Raw genomic sequence first — 17,251 nt, 5'->3', positions numbered from 1 at the left:
AGTGAGAATGACAATCATGAATGAACTAGGTAAGATCCTCAAATGTTAAGACACCATTCACTATAAAATCAGTATCGCCCAGGCCATAGTATTTCCAATTTCTGAAGTGATGGATTGTTGTGATATCCAGAAATGAAAAGGTCTAATTTAATTGATGTTAACATCATTGACTTCACAAAGCAGTGACAGGATCTGGGGCACCCCAAAAGGTGTGGACAGGAAGAGTACTTGGGAACACGATAGGGAATAAAGGGGAGAGAGGTCTTGTCTTATATGTTGGTGAGAACCCATCCTTTGCTTTCCATTTCAGTAGGAAATGTAGACGGTGGGGTGCAGTGCAGGGGAAAGATTACTTGTTTTAGCAAACCCTTTTATCAGTTTGAGCCACCTGCATTTCTGGGGTCTATGTGCTTCATTCATATACTGTCTTTCTGGTGTTTAAAAGATTATCACAACCTCATAAGTACATGCTGGCATCCAGAGGTGCAGTGTGTGTGTCTGTGTATGAAAATGCTTTGTGGGGATATCACAGTGCTTACACTCTCCTCCACAGAACTAGAGGTGATAGGGACCCTCTGGTTAGCAGCTATACCCTCAAGAGGTATGAAACAAGTTTCAACTTGTAATGTATATCCAGCATCTATAAAAACCTAGCTGTCACAGAGGCCTTTTAGCAATGAATGCAATGAACACAATTTGAAACCTGCAGCCACTTTTTCAGACTAATAAAAATGACTCACTGTGGTATTATTCCTCAGTGAACTCTTTCATTTCCTGTTTTATCATTAGCTACATTCAATCAAAATATCTATCAACGAAAGCCTATCCATTGTGTATCCCTACACCAATAAGCATAATAGGAGAGAAATAAAAGGCTCTTTCCTCTGCTACAAGACAAGATTCATACATTGATTTGCAGGAAGTCTAGGCTGTTTCACAAGATTTTGCCACTGTAGGGTAAATATTCTCATCTTCCTTGAAGAAATTCACAAATTGAAGAGATAAACAAAACAAAGCAGAACCAAATGGATAATATACTTGTTAAGCAAGACTCTCTTTTTTGTCCTTCATCTTTCCAGGAAAAAATCCAGCAGTAAACACTAGTGTTGCATATCCCAGTGCTGGATGACCTTTTCAGGAGAAGGTCATGTGGTTTTAACTGATTACGACAGCCTACCAAAGCCTTCTGTTTTCTTCTTTCATAGTATTTGCATTCCTCAAGAGACATAGATCCTTTCCCTGCCCCATACTGCCGTATATTATAGCCTAATGCAGTGATGAACTTGTCAAGCCAAGGTTCAGCCTTCATCTGGGAAAGTAATAAAATCTCAAAGATGAAAAAAACAGTGGCCTCATGCACAATATTTTATCCTACTCAATGAAGCATCATTTACACATCATTCTCCTGCCTTCCTCTCCCATAACCATTTTTCATTCTATTTTTCCTGTTTAGACACACCCTTGTATCTCACTTTGTGTCCTTCCTTGCTTGCTTCTGTATTTCTTTTCTACTTTGTATATTTTGTCATATTGTTTTAATCATCTGTATCTTACTTTCCTTTATCAAAGATAGACCTAAAGCATCTCAGATAATGTAATATATGTCAGACACACTGGAGTCTAAAGTTGCATTGCTATACAAAACTGTTTTGAAACTCAGTGGGACTTAACTTTAATGTAAATATAGATAGGGCATGATTCTGAACAGAGCTAGTATTAGAAATAAACAAAAGGGGGTGTCATATCTGTGTGTGAAGCTGTCAGTAGACCAGATGGAGGAGGAGAACTGATTTTCAGAAAGGTACCCCAAACAGTAAGCACAGATATGTGTGTGTGTGTGTGTGTCATGGGGGACGATTCAGTTTTCCTCCTCAGTTTGGGTACTGGTGCCATTCAGGGGTTGACCTCAGCCTTGGAAGCCAAAGAGACAGCTTCAAAACATAATCAGTCTCTCCAGACTCAAAGAAAGATAATTCCACTTTTTAAACTCTACTTTTTCCATGGGAAACATTTGTTATTTTATTGTTAAGTTTACTATAGGCATGTAGAAGGAATACAAATGACATAGAGCAGGGGTAGGCAACCTTTTTGAGCCAGGGGCCGGGTTGCTGTCCCTCAGACAACTGGGGGGGGGGGGGGGGATAAATAATTAAGGTTTTTTTTAAAAAAAATTAAATATATAAATAAACCTGGACAAATGTAGGACAAAATTTTCAAATGGAAGACACTTTTTTTAAAAAAAAAATGGAGGACACACGAAAAAAATTGCTGATTTTTTAAAAAATGTTAGTATAAATGCATGTTTCTGAGGGTTCTATAGACAATTGCCCCCCAAAGGCCCCGGCGGCAGGACTGGGCTGGGGCCGGTCCCAAGGCCTTGCTGGGCCGCATCCAGCCCGCGGGCCGCAGGTTGCCTACCCCTGACATAGAGCATGTTTTCCCTAGTGTGATACCACCCATCCACTCCAATTTTTTAGACTACAAAGTCCATAATCCTAAATCAGACACAATGGTTGTGGTGGCTGGGCATGACGGTACTTGTAATCTCACACTTCATGAGAGAGAGAGAAGGTGTCTTTATCGTAAAGAGCTGCACAAAATTCAGGGGAGAACTCCTGAAAGAGTAAAAAGGTCCAGAGGAAGATATTGGACTCACTGTTTGAGAAGCCCTGATCTAGTTCAGTCCAAGAAAACTTACTGTATCATTAAACAGTGTGAATTCTTTCTGAGTAACCATTTCTTGGGCAAGGCTTTTGGGCTTCTTGTAATATGCTCACAATAAAAGCCATTGCTTCTAGTCTTTGCAACCCTGGTCTTCCTTGTGCTGGTCTCCTCTTTCTGCCCACTCTGCATTCAACAGGATTTCAGAATGTCTTCCTGCCTGCCTCAAGTGCTGTTTTTGCTGGAGGCAAGGAATTCTGGCGCTTGGGTTTAATTTATCATCACAATGGGAGCCATTCTCAGTGTATGGAAAAACTCAACCCAGATTGTGAAGGGACAGAGTCATGTTGAAGAGGGTCCACAATGCAACAATTTAGATCAGGAAATGAATAGGATGTTTCTTTCTTTTATTTCATTGGTTTGTCTTGGGAAAGAGGAGAAGGAATCCAAATGTTAAGACATCACATCTTTAACCATTTCTCAGTAGCATAAGGAGGGGATAAATATGCAGGGGTTGTATCCAAACACACACACACACACACACACAAAAACATTCTGCTCCCTTGTTCTGTTTATATAGATCTGTGAATTCTGTTTCATACTCCTTTGTCTCATACAATGAGTTAATAGTTTCATGAGACAAGAAGGAGATTCTCAAACACTACTTAAATATTTTAAATTATTTGTTTGCTTGCTTAATTTTTATGATAGTTCTTTACCTTTTTGGGGAGGGGAGGAGTTAAAGGTGCTTTGGGATACCCATGCAGGGGGGGGGAAAGGGGGGGACACTGAATAAAGAAAAAGGAGAAAGTATTTCCTAAGTAAGATTTAATCCCTTCTGTGTGCCTACTAGTATAGAAGATCGGGCAGGTCCAAAGCATTTTGCTTCTTACTGCAGAGGATAAGATGGACCCTCTATCAGTTCCATGTGTATACAAAATGGTTAGCCTGGTATTTGAATCTTAATTCAGCACTAATAATGGAACAGTAGTCCAGAACACACAGCAGAAATAATCCCTTTTGGGACTGTTTTAACTGCTCTGGCTCAATGCTAGTGAATTCTGAGAACTGTAGTTTTGTGAGACCTTTAGCCTTCTCTGTCAGAGAGTTCTGATGCCACTATAAACTACAATTGCCAGGATTCCCCAGCACTGAGCCAGGCAGTTAAAGCAGTCTCAAACTGGATTATTTCTGCAATGTGTTTTGGATCAGTGTGATAGCAAGCCAATTTAGAAGGCCCAGTGCAGATTGCGTAGTGGTTGTGCTAGATTGGGAATTCTGGGGTTGTAGTCCAAGAAAGTAAAATTTCCAAGTTCCATCTATTGATGAACCCCTACTTCTGCAGCTGTTACCAGGGGTGGTTATCTCAGCCTGCTTAAGCACAGGGTTTGCAATGGTAGAGTAGGACCACAAGAAGGGCTATGCATGACCACAGGTTTGTAGACACTTTAAAGATAATCCCTGAAATAACTTCATTCTCATCTGATGGTTTTAGTGATCCAAGGGTCTAAATCTACTTCAGCCTCCTCAGAACAAAACCCATAGCTTGTGCTGCTGCCTCCGTAAATTAACATTTTTGATATTTAGTGCCATTTCCCATCAGATGTGCCCTATGCCTGGTAAAAATATACATCAGTAATGGAAACAGAAGAAAATAATCCACCAGCTATACCACTTAATGTTTACCACCTGTGCCCTTCTTCTACTGAGAACCTGTATTTTATGTATATACGCCCTGTTCTCCTCCTCTCTTTCATATAGAGAAGCTGTTGCGTAATAAAGGAGACAACCCGATTAAATCCATGATGCATAGAATGCATTCCTTTCCTACCCTCATGGCACAGCAGATTATAAAATCTTCTGTGGTTAACACCTGATGATGACAGAATTTGTTGAAAACAATAAGCTATATTTCCAGAGCTTTAGAAAGGTATTTTTGGGACTACAACCTCCAAAACTCCCTAGCCAGCATAGCCACTGACCATATTAGTGTGGTAACCAAATAAGTAACATTTCCAGCATCTGCAACTTCACACTGCAACTTCACTAGGGAAAAGGAAAAACATTGCTTTAAGATGTGTTCCTAAAGACCTGTTTAAAAGAAGATTGGATTTTGCTTGAATTCTTAATCCATTCATATAAAATTAGACCTGAGCTTAAAGACTTTAAAAGAACCTTTGAATGTTTGAAGATTTGTAATATTTTGAATAGAGTAATATTGGAGATAAACGTCTTTGATATGCACCTTCAGAATAGTTCAAATAAACTGTTGTTGCTTCTTCTTTTCACTGAGCTGAGATAAAGGCTGCAATCTGTTATTCTTTTTCCTGGGCATAAGTTTCATTGGCGTTTATCAAATGGGGGTTTACCAGCTCAGATCTGGGGTGAGCGCGAATCCAACGATGCGGATTCATGTTATAACGTTTATGTATTTTCACACCTGGTTCCTTTCAATGAGAGCTCCTTCTGTGGCACTTCTGTGGTGCTTCCGAAGTGAATCCTTACTGGCTCGTCATTTTGGAGAATTCGCTAAAAAAAGTGAGTTCACAGAATTCGCATTTAAGCTCACTTCAAATTCACTGCAAATTGGTCTGGTATGGAATGACACTTTGCTTGTGCTCTGGTACACCACTGCAAAATCCCCGGGTTGCAAATTTCCCATGATGCCGTGCTGCAATTTTGCCCCATTTGCTTCCGGTGCTCCCCCCTGAATCCTCTCAGGACACTACAGTTCTCAGAATTCCATAGCACTGAGCCAGGACAGTTAAAGTGAAGTCAAACCGGATTATTTCCCAGTGCAGATGCATTCACATGAAACTGGAATGGGATGGAGGGTAGATTTCAATCCAGATGACAGATGTGAAGGAAATGAAACAGGAGGCTGGAAGGAGAGATGGTATTCCCAGAATTCCATAGCCTCAAGCCAAGGACCCCACAACAAACTCCAACTCCAATAATAATAATAATAATAATAATAATAAATTATTTTTAAAATAATAATGTATTATTTTAAAATAATTATTATTATTATAATAAAATTTTAAAACAACAACAACAACAACAACAACAATAATAATTTAAGTTATTAGTTTGCTGAGGCACCAGAGCTCTCTGACAGAGAAGACTCAATGTGTCAGGACACTACAGATCCCAGAATTCCATAGCACTGAGCCAGGACAGTTAAAGTGGAGTTAAACCGGATTATCTCCCCAGTGTGGATGCAGCCTAAGAGAAGGCAACTGTTAGAAAGGGAAAGAGAGAAGTAGATGAAAAAGATGAGGAAAATGGCAAGAGGATAGATATTGATGTGGCTGCAATGGATTGGGGCTCTGACACGGAGGACCCCGCTTGAATTTGGCTGCCAGGGAAAATAGAAGGGAGGAAGAAAGGTGAAGCTGTCATTCACGTGAAAGTGGAACCAGGCTCCCTTCTTAACCCCGAAAGTGCAAAGGTTCAGGATGCCTTCAGGGCCCCACTGAGCATGTGCAAGGGTCCCAGTTCGAATCGTTGAATCCGCATGGTATGCACCAGTGTGGTAATACAATTTGCACTCACTCCGCTTTGCCTGAATCCACATCACATGACTTGCCTTGGATTCGATTCCCCCTCGATTTGGAAGGGCAACAGAAGGCAACCAGGTGTGATAAAACACTCACGTTATAACATCAATTTGCATCGTTTGACCCACAGTCACACCTGATCTTAGCTCCAATAACCTCTGTGTGATAAACGCCATTGTAATCATTGGCGGGATACAAACGGGCAGGGGAAGACGTCTTGAAGGTGTATTCTGCTGAATACGGAGCCTCCAGACCGCCCACCCCGGGGGCGTGGCTCAGGAGATGGGGCTTCCACATGGGGGGCAGTGAAGACGCCTCACCTGGGGCCGTTTCTGACCCGCAGTTTCCAAACCGCCACCTCGGAGGACGCTGCAAAGAGAGAGGCAGCTTCCTCACGGGCGGCCAAAAACGGGGCTTTTTTTTTCCTTTGCCGGCTGGCGGATGTGCAGCTGCGCAGCTGCAGCGCTAAGCAGCGGCGCCAGAAAGCCTATGGGCACATTTAAAGTGCCCAAGCCCCTTTAAAACTTTTTTCCCTGCTCTGCCCAAGAACAATGGTGGTCTCCTGCCAGCTGGTGATCAGCTGGTGTTGGCATCCTTGCCCGCTTGCACTTTGCCAGTGTCACCAGCATCATGGATGCCTCCTCTCCTTTGGTCCCCGCGCTCTTGCTGAATCTGCAATGCACAGCCACAGCTGTCGCCGCTGCCACCGCTGTCCCCCTGCCATCCCCCATCACCTCCCTTGTACATATGTAAATATTTAAAGTTTTAGGGGTTTTTATTGTTAGGTGAAAATGGCACAGGAATGTGTGTAGGGGCTCACTTTAAAGTCCAAACTTTCCAAGCAGCGCATGCGTACATGTTGCTCTAGGGTTAGGGTTAGGGTTAGGGTTAGGGTTAGGGTTACGAGTCTTAAAATGCGCTGCAGCTGTGCTGCAGCTTCCACACCTGCATGGCAGCTGACGCTGCAATTAAAGCCTGACTGCAAACTGCGCATGTTCCAGGACCCCGACTCATTATGTGACGCAGCAGACACGGAGCTTTTAAATGGGCAACTTAAATTAGCGGCGTAGCAATTCTGGCGTACCGGTGCAGCAGCTTACAGACGGAGCTGCGCAGCTGCGCATCAAACGGAAAAGAAGCGGAGAAAAGCAGAACCTTTTTAATGCCGCCTCTTCCCGCTTGGGGCGTGCGGGGGGCGTGTTCATGGCGGCATTCAGGTAAGGCCCGTCTGAAGGCTCTACCTTCATGACATCATGAATACACCCCTTTTTGCCCGTCTGTATCCCGCCATTGTCTCTTTCTTACTACAAGACTGTTAGATTGCATTCCTGTGCACACTTACCCATTGAACATAATATGATTTAAACATGCATAGTGGGTATTCCTAGTGCAAGATGCTCTGTTAGGAACAATGTATGACCTGTCTGTTTTTTTTTTTTCCTGTTCTTGCTGTTGATTGTTTTTTGGTAGTTTATGTCAAGGTGTCAGCACTGAACACATCTGTTGTTTCTTTCTTCCCTTTTCTCCATCTCCACCTCTCATTGTCAATACTATACCACTTTTCTCCTCCACAGAACAAACTTGAACAACTCTGAATAGGTCTCCAGATGTTCTGGCCTACAACTCCAATCACTCCTAGCCAGCATTGGCAATAGTGAGGTATTAGAGGAGTTGCAATTCATAAGCATTTGGGGCCCACACTGGTGTGCAGAGTACTGAGACAGATGAAAAATTGGTCTGAGGCTGCAGCTGCACTTCAGAAATAAGGCAGTCTGATACTGCTTTAACTACTGTGGCTCAATTCTATGGAATCCTGGGATTTGTAGTTTTCTGAGATGCTTGACCTCTGTCAGATAGCTCTGGTGCCACAACAAACCACAAATCCCATGATTCCATAAGATGAAGCCATGACAGTTAAACCAGTGTCAAAATGCATTTTTCGTCAATGCAGATGCAATGTGGCTGACTTTGGCGGGTTACAGACCACCCATTTGGGGCGGGCTGTACCCGCCCCTTTCCCCGGTGTATCGGGGCCTCAGTGGCGAGAACGGCAGCCGCTGAGGCCCCGATCCACCACTTTTCAGGCTGCGGGGAAGCGGCAAAATGTCGCTTCCCCGCAGCCTGAAAAGGGGTGTCCCTGGGCTTCAAGCCCCAAGGACACCCCGCGGCGACAGGGAGGAGGAGAAAAGGGCCGCTTTCTCCTCCTCCCAGGAAGGAGCTCCGAGAAGGAGCTCCTTCCTGCTCTGCGATAAGGGCGCACCATGCGCCCTGGCGCGGAGCGAGGACATCACGTCCGCGCTGCCCCGTATAGAGGCAGCACAGCCGTGACGTCCTCATGGGGGCGGCTGTGTGGAACGGCCGCCGCCATTTTGTGCACACAGAGTGCGCCCTAGGGTTAGGGGGGTGCGGAAGCACCACCCCTTTCTAACCCTAGTACGTGCTCCGTGCGTACTAAAGTGCCCGTATGTAACGGGCCCCAATGTTAGCTGCCTAGGTTCTAAAACATGCCAACTCAAGTGTTAGACCAATTAAAATGGGATATACCACATTAAGGCTAAAATCCTGCTGATTACTCCCAATTAGAGTAGACAGTCTGATGTAGTGTTTTGAATGTTGAATGTTGACTATGAATCTAAAGACCAGGGTTTGAATCCCCACTCAGCCGGAGAACCCACTGGGTGATTTTGGCCAAGGCACATTCTCTCATCCTCAGAGGAAGGCAAAGGTAAAAACCCCGTGAACAAATTGTTCCAAGAAAACCTCATGATAGGGTCACCTTAGGGTTGCCATAAATCAGAAATTACTCAAATTACCACCAACAAAGTAGACCCATTCAATCAGTTGTTCAACACACAGGTAAATTCCATTGATTAAAGTCAGCACTAACAGCAGAATTTAGGCCTAAGTGTGTGTAAGATTGCATCCTAAGGGACTGATATAAATCAGGAAATCCCCACTTCAGATCACACCTCTTCCATGAATTGAGTGAGTGAATTAGGCAAGCCATATGCTGTGATTGTGTTTGACTATTCTCCCTCCTCCCTGCAATAATAATACTGACTTTACAACAGGGTTGGGCAACATATGTCCTTCCAGATTCCCACCAGCCCTCTCCAGCAAAGCCAGTGGTGAGGACTGCTTGGAGTTACAGTCCAACACAATGTAGCGAACCCCATCTGCGAACCCCATTTCTTGGAAGATGAATTGAAGCACCTAGACTGTGCTCTACAGGCTAATGGTTACTCCAGCTCAGACATCAGAAGGGCTGCCAGGCCTAGAAAAACCCAGAGGAGGGAAGACAAACAACCACTCAAAGGGAAGATTTTTTTTACCATACATCAAAGGAGTCACAGACAGAATAGGGTGAGGAAACACAACCTTCAAATGGTTTACAAAGGGAAGAAGAAAATTGAGCAAATGCTTCGCTCAACCAAGGACCAGAGAGACCCTCTCACAGCCGCAGGAGTTTACCGCATACCATGCAGCTGCAGACAAGTCTACATATGGACCACCAAATGCAGTGTGCAAAAAAGAATCAAGGGACATGAGAAACACTGCAGACTGAGTCAGCCAGAAAAATCAGCAATAGCAGAACACATTATAAACCATCCTGGGCATAAAATACTGTTTGAAAACACTGAAATTCTGGACTATGCCAGAGACTATGCCTCTTTTGCAGACCCTCCCACCCTTAGGCCTGCCATTAGCAACAGAACAGTATACATGCAAAATCACTCCTGCCTTCCCAGGTTCACACAGTATATATATACCCAACTCCTTTCCAGGCAAGCATTCTCTGAAGATGCCAGCCACAGATGCTGGCGAAACGTCAGAAATAAACCCGTCTAGAACATGGCCACATAGCCCAACAAAACCACAATATAGAAGGCTGAACTTCACCTACATTAGCCTTACAAGTTTGCTGTAGGGATTATAACAGAATAATACTTATAAACCACATTGACAGTTTGAAAGTGTTAGACCATTAATGGCGGAGGGGGAGGGGGAGGGGGAGGAACAATTGTTCTATCTGAATTTGTTTTCTGTATGTTATTTTGTGTGCGTGCTGGCTTTTACTAAAAAGTTAATCAAGCAAACTTGTATTCATTTGTAGTACTGGAAGAAGCAGGAAAAGAAATGAGAAATGCTAGTGAGCATCAAAGTGTTGGTTGGCTGGCTATTAGTAGTAAAGGATTATATTACTGGAAAATGTGACTTGCAGTGAACTTTGTCATGTTAAAGGCTGAAACCCTATGCACACTTTAATGGGAGTTAACTTCAATTGAATCAAGGGGATTTGCTTCTGAGAAAGCATATAAAGGATTGTGTTGTTAAAAAAACCTGCTCTGCAAATGCAAGAGTTCTTTGTGGGGAATGGGTGAGAATCTTGTTTTGTTTTGGATAAGAACTTTCCAAAACCCACAAATTTCTTCACAAGCATATTGGAAAGAACTTGATTTTAGGGGGGAAATGAGTGTGAGAGAAATCAAAACTGTTTGACTTGTCCATCCAGGCAGAGGCATTTTAGTGCCTAGCTCTTAAAACTCTGGCTTTGAATCCTTGTGCATTCATCCATGTTTAAGGTGATGAATTAGGATTGCCACTTTTTTTTTTTTGATAGGCTCCTAACTTTTTAAAGTTACAATGGCAGCTCAAGTCTAGCTGGTACTTGGATAGGAGAACACCAGGGATTTCCAGATAGGGTTGGATAAGTCAGAGTTGACAACATTGAGCTAGTACATAAAGAGATCTTGCAGCACCTTTGAGACTACCTGAAAGAAAGAAATTGGCAGCATGAGCTTTCATAGACTTCAGTCTACTTCCTCAGCTCAGATGCATTTGATGGAGTGGAATCCAGGCACAGACATATATATGCCATTGGTATGTGAAGATGGCAATTCAAATTACAAATCCTAGTTCTACAAAGGTAGATTGAAAAGAGAAACAGCAGAATTGAAATTCATCCACAAACTACAGTCCCTCAGCAATGGACTGAGCAAAGACAATGGTTTCCTGACTCACTACACACACTTCAACACTATCTGACCCTATCTTCTTAGGGGTGCCCTACATTCATCTGTTCCCATCACCACAGGCTAGTCCCATTGCAAAACTGGAGCTGCCATTTCATCTCCATGCACCAAGACCAGTTTCTTATGCCTTTGTGTACTAACAACCATAGTTAAAACTGGACCTGCAACTTCATTTCCATACACAAAGTATTTGTAATTTTGGAAATTTGTAATTTTGGAAATATCTTTGCAGACGTAGACTCAAGTCTACGAAAGCTCATGCTGCCAACTTCTTTCTTTCAGTTAGTCTCAAACTTCTTCTCTCTACGTGCTGATTCTACAGACTAACATGGCTACATCTTTGAATATTGAACTAGATAGACCAATAATGGGTTCAGTATAAAGCAACTTTTTATGTAGAGAGGAAGGAACTGGCAAAGCCACCTCTGAGTATTCACTGCCTAAGAAAATCCTATGAAATTTATGGGGTTGCCAAAAGTCAACAGGTGAGGTGAAGGCATGTATGCATACATGTTCCTACACTGATCATTTTAAAAAGTAATTATTAGGATTTGGTCAGAAGGTTGCAAATTTTGTTCAGTTTGCCATTAATAAGAACTGCCCCAAATTTGCATAAATGACATTTTAAAAAAGTTGTTGTTTTTAGAATTCAGAGATGGGAAAAACAAAGCTAACATATTTATTCAACTGTATTTTTCATTAAAGACAGCCTATGTTTACATTGGAGCCAATGTGGTGTAGTGGTTTGAGCACTGGACTATGAGGTGAAACATACGGCCCCTTTGCGGCGGCTTCCTGGCATCTTGGGGGCATGTTGTTTAGATGATGCACACCTAAAGCCTACAGGAATCCGCCATGAAGCTGTCTGCCTGACCACATGGCAGGCAGCTTTGTTGTACTCTGGCGGCATGATATTTATATGCTGCATGCTGCAGGAGCAACACAAAGCCTTGACAGGGGCGAAAAAGCCGGCTTTTTCTGGCTCAAAAAGGAGCAGCTTTCTGCCACTTCTTTTTAGGCTGGCAAAAAGCCAGATCAGGGGTGTGGTGTGTGGTTGCCGTGGCCCCGGACTGGAGATCAAAAGAGCAGTGCCAAGGCCGCCCTTCAGATCTGTCTGTTTCGGCCCTATGACTCTGGAGATCAGGATTTGCATCCCGGCTCAGCCACGGAAACCCACTGGGTGACCTTGGGCAAATCACATGCTCTCATCTTCATAGGGAGGCAAAGGCAAACCCTCTTTGAACAAATGCCAAGAAACCACCATGATAGATTCACTTTAGGGTTTCCATAGGTTAGAAATGCCTTGAAGGTACACTACAAGAATGTTGTTCTGTACTATGTCCTCATTAACAAAATCTTCCCTAAAAATTATAGTGCATTCTCAGCTCCAGAATAATAATAATAAAAGTTTGCTATAGCATAGATTCTAGCCAATGTGAGAAAAGAGCATGTATTGTCCTTATGTAAAAGAAGCAAAGCATTTTCCTTCTTTTCTGTACAGAAAAGTATTAGGCAGAGATAGCTGGATGGATTTGCAGGCTATGCAGATGCCAAACAGCTTTTGAAATGTCTATAGAACTACAAGAGCATCACATAACCATTGCTTAATAAAGCAAATGCAGTAGCCTTGCTGGGAGTAGCCAGAATGTTTGTGCCTCTGTCTTGGAGAAAAACAATAAGGGGTTAAGTCAGTGACAGCTTTATCTGAAGCCTGATTTAAACAGGGGAAAGAATTGATATCCACCGCCCCTCTTGTGTGAATGGTCGGCCCTTTCTAGCACATCACATGGGCTTTTTACACTCTAGTGCTGCAGAAGCACCAGCTGCTGCTGGTTAGGAGAGGTGCATCATCGACTCTGTGTGTGCATGCTCACATGCGTCCATGCCTTGTGGTCCTCCCAGGCTCCTGTTTAAAGGAAGAGGGATCCCCCAGTGTGCCTTTGAGCAAGTGGGTAGGAGCTTGGGACCTACCCTTTCCCCCCTCTATGCTCCAAGACCTAACCATGTCTATCTGTTGTTGCCTTTTTTTCAGGGATTATGGATCCTCGAAAAGGAAATCAGGTAAGAGATCTGGCTCTTTTTTTACATAAAACCTCATGCCTGCAAAAGATAATGTTTTCTAGCAGCTTTATTGCCTGTTATTTGAAATACTCTTGAGTGTCTAATGGACTTTTAGTGTTTTGTGGGAGAGGATGTATTAAACAGATCTTGCACCCAAGTAGACAAGATGTTGCTTTCATTTATGTTTTGTCTACTGGATGATGGAGTGTGTGTGTGTGTGTGTGTGTGTGTGTGTGTGTAATGTTGCAAAGCAGCTGATCATTGCATCTGTGGTCTTTTTCTTTTGGTAGTTTCACACAGAATTGGAATCTACCTGGAGAACATATTAATCAATATCCACCCTATGACAGACCCCCTTTAATCCAAACCAGTCGGCTTATTTGTGCAGAAACAACAATATTATACTCTAAACCTGTGAACTTGAGTTGCGTATGAATTGCTAACTGTCTTTCCTGTCATATATCTCTGCCCTCTTCTATTCATCTTTAGAAAAGCCAGCCCAAGACATTTTGCTGCCTGAGGTAGATCAGTACATGTCCCCCGCCCCATGTCCCCTGCCCCATGTACAGCATTTCTTTTGATGCCTGAGCCAGAAGTTTTGAAACTCAGGTCCCTCCCTCCCTAGTGATTTAAAACAACCAAAAAAGTAAATTAAATAACAGTTTGCTCCTCTGATATAATAGGTAAAATCAGTTGCCTGAGCTGACCAGCAACAGAAATGGCTGCCCTGCTTCAGAGGTTCAGCTAGAGCTACCTAAGCTGCCAAATTTCTCCCCTCATGTGTCCTTTGACCATCCTCCCTGACTGTATGTCTCACAGACAGTGCTGAAATGGTCAGAGGAAATAATTGCAAAGAGAGTGGAAGGAAGAACTACAGCTGTGGGGAACAATTAAGCAGATGGATAATGATGCTGCAGTCTTTAGAGGCAGGCTGAAGCTGCAATTCTATAAGCATGCTTATTTCAATGTAGCTACTGAACTCAAGATGAATATGCTGGGGCTGCTTGTAGAGTATCTTCAAAATACCTTCAACATTTCCTCTGGTTTCTCTTCAGATTGTATAAATCTTTCCTCTTGTCAAGATTGCTTGTGGAGTTGCCTCTTTTTGTCCTGATGATTTTGCCCTTTAACAAACAGCCAAATTTTCTTCACATCCAAAACACAATGATAGAGAATGTGCATTCACTGAATTTTGTCTGTTATATAAAGACTATATAGTTTTGCCTGACACATTTAAAATACTTTATTTACAGACACTGATTCCTTAGATACCTTCAATGAGTATCTCACTACAGAGCTGCTAACAGTACAATCCTGTCTATGTCTACTTAGAAATACAATGCATCAAACTCAACAGGATTTACTCTTGAGTAGATATAATGAAGGCCAGTGTGGTGATGTGCATTGGACTAAGACACTAGGAGACCAGGGTTCAAACCCCAGCCTGGCCATGGAAACCCACTGGGTGACCTTGGGCAAAGCCACACTCTCTCAACCTCAGAGGATGGAATAGGCAAACCATCTCTGAAGACACTTGCCAAGAAAACCCTATGATAGGTTCACCTTAAGGTTGCCATATGTCAGAAATGATTTGAAGACACAACACAGAGAGAGATGTGGTCAGTATTGTCAGCAGAAAGTGGGCTGAGCAGGGATGGGGGGTTTACCTTGGTACATAATTGTAGGGTTGCCAGCGCAGCATGCAGTTTGTATGCCACAGTATTGGCTACAGATGCTATAATTTCTAGTTGCATAACTTTCCCTAGACCAGAAAAGGGGTGTGGCACTTCTTGCCCTCCCGATGTTTTGGCTTAAAGCAGCCAGCATGGTCAATGTGAGAGATGTAGTAGTCCAAAATTCTGGAGAACCAAAAGTTCTCTGGACTAGGCTAAGAATGTTTACCAAGCAAATGAAAATGTGACAATGCATGTGAGGAAATGAGGCCAAATTAGCTCAACCCTAAATGGGCATTTTTATTAGCCCAGGTCCAGTGTTGTGCACAAGCTGCTAAGAAAATGGAAATATGAAAAAGGTATTTCATAAGAGGCATGGTGCAGGATGCATGAATCTCTCTGTGCAAGAAGAAGGCTTCATTTTGCTTTCTTGGATAAGTCAACTTGGGGAGGCTGGGCACTGAGGAAGCAGGGAGAGGAATGTTTGGGCAGGGCCAACATGTGCAACATTAGGTGCCTTACATACATTCATGTATCCTGTTCAGGCATCACAAATAAATAGAGCTTTTGAGTATATCTCTTTGACTCCAGTAGAACTTACAGCTGTATTTTTGTTTCTTTACCACATGGCCTACCACCACATGCAGGATCTGATCCACAACCCAGTTGAGAATATCTACAGTCCAATTACATGTTTTACAGGGTCAGGTTGAACTACATGGACTGTTGCTGCATTCAGTTCTATCCAACATTGGCATACATTGCCTAATCCTGATTAAGGTTCAAATAGGAGTTGAATTGTATTTCATTGATTAAATCAATTCCAGAGCTTAAACTGGCTGGCACAGGAGACACACCCACATGGACAGCACATTCATCAAATGCAAAGAATTGCTGGGTAGAAGTGCTACCTTGGATTGTGCCAATACAAATATCATTCATGCTCCTGTAGCATCAGGGATTTGAGGGCAGCTCTGCATGTTCACCTCCAGTCTTTCCATGTAGAATTTGGCAGGATGAGGGAGATGAGAAATTCCAGTGGTTTCACCTCAGTCCCCAGTGCAGTTTGGTGTGCAGAGACACCAATGCACGTGACATCTACTGCTTAAGAAAGTGTGATTCATCTGATGTATCAGTCTCCAATCTTAACAACACCAGCTTCTTGGGAAAATGCCAGCTTTCTTAACCAGGGCTGCTGGATGTGCCAGGTTGACAGAAGTAGCATTGATTGAGGGAGTGGAGGCAGAAGAGATACAGCAGCAGACAAAATGGCACCAGAGCAAATGGGGCAGGTGAGCAAGGGCTGTGAGTACAAACCAGCAAGGGGAAATGGTAATTCTAAGGTGCTCCAGACAGTTACTACTGTACTGGGTTAGACAGACCAACTGTTTGACATGATACAATATTTTGGGAACTGAGACCTCCTGGATCAGAGACTGAATGGAAATTAGTGTTTCCATTTTTAGAAAATGACCTGCCCTAATACAAGTTCTGTATTACTTTATATGATGCATGAAGGGGCTAGCTAATCAGGAATGTTTTTGTGGTGTAAATGATACCTTAATGGATGGCTGATAGTTCCCCACTCCCCTTCTTAGCTTCCTGGAAATCTTGAAGAGGCCCTGATAGAAAAAGGCCTTTAACCTAATATGTGAAAGTTAAGATGCAACAGCAGTGCTTTGCAGTTTTGAAGCCTTTCATCTTTTTCAAGTTCCTATTCAGTAGAACAATCAGAGCTTGGAAGTAACAGAAAGCAAGTAACAATGTTATCTATAGGGCACTCCATTTGGGGATAACGTAAGTGTATCAATTTTTCACTTTAGTTTTTCCCCCTGCTATAACAATCCTTCCTTATTCCCTATATCCAGGGGCTCCTGGAACAAACCCCAGTGGATACCACCAGCCCACTGTATTTCTGGCTTTGGATCAAAATTTCTCTCCCCCCACCTTTCCTTATTGTATGTCTCTTCTTCAGAATTCCAGCATCCATACATATTTGTGCATCACTTTGTGTCATGAGAATTCCTGTCACATTTCCTTTTGCATAGATGACATATTGTTGTGGGACTTTTATATAGCCAGTTATAATACTTGATTGTTTTGCATTGTTTTGACCCATAAAATGGCACCCTATTAGCTCTACCACCTTTTGTAGGAGGGAAGTCATGTGGCCCTCCAGATGTTGTTGGGACTAAAAGTCCCAACTATAGCCAGTGTACTGCAGTCTCTGACCTTCCTTAGCAACTGGAAGGCTGCATGATTC

The 17,251-nt window shown here is 43.0% G+C and overlaps 1 protein-coding gene across 4 annotated transcripts in view; it reads left to right on the top strand.

Moving 5' to 3' along the window:
• The window catches only part of LOC149318479 (SH3 and PX domain-containing protein 2A-like), a 335,649-nt gene that overhangs the window by 175,559 nt on the left and 142,839 nt on the right, over positions 1-17,251 (top strand). For 3 of the 4 annotated variants that reach the window (XM_089509805.1, XM_089509806.1, XM_089509804.1), the window contains exon 6: positions 13,287-13,315. In XM_089509805.1, coding sequence (XP_089365931.1) covers positions 13,287-13,315 — 29 coding nt within the window. Of the gene's footprint in view, positions 1-13,257; positions 13,316-17,251 lie in introns of those variants that run through there. The other variant, XM_089509807.1, reaches the window with a different exon arrangement.

The sequence above is a fragment of the Sceloporus occidentalis genome, unplaced genomic scaffold, assembly GCF_023333645.1.
Source record: "Sceloporus occidentalis isolate IW3139 unplaced genomic scaffold, rSceOcc1.0.p SCAF_2, whole genome shotgun sequence".
NCBI classification, from domain to species: domain Eukaryota; kingdom Metazoa; phylum Chordata; class Lepidosauria; order Squamata; family Phrynosomatidae; genus Sceloporus; species Sceloporus occidentalis.
Note: the sequence above shows the minus strand (reverse complement) of the source record. Positions and strands in the feature narration are given on the sequence as shown.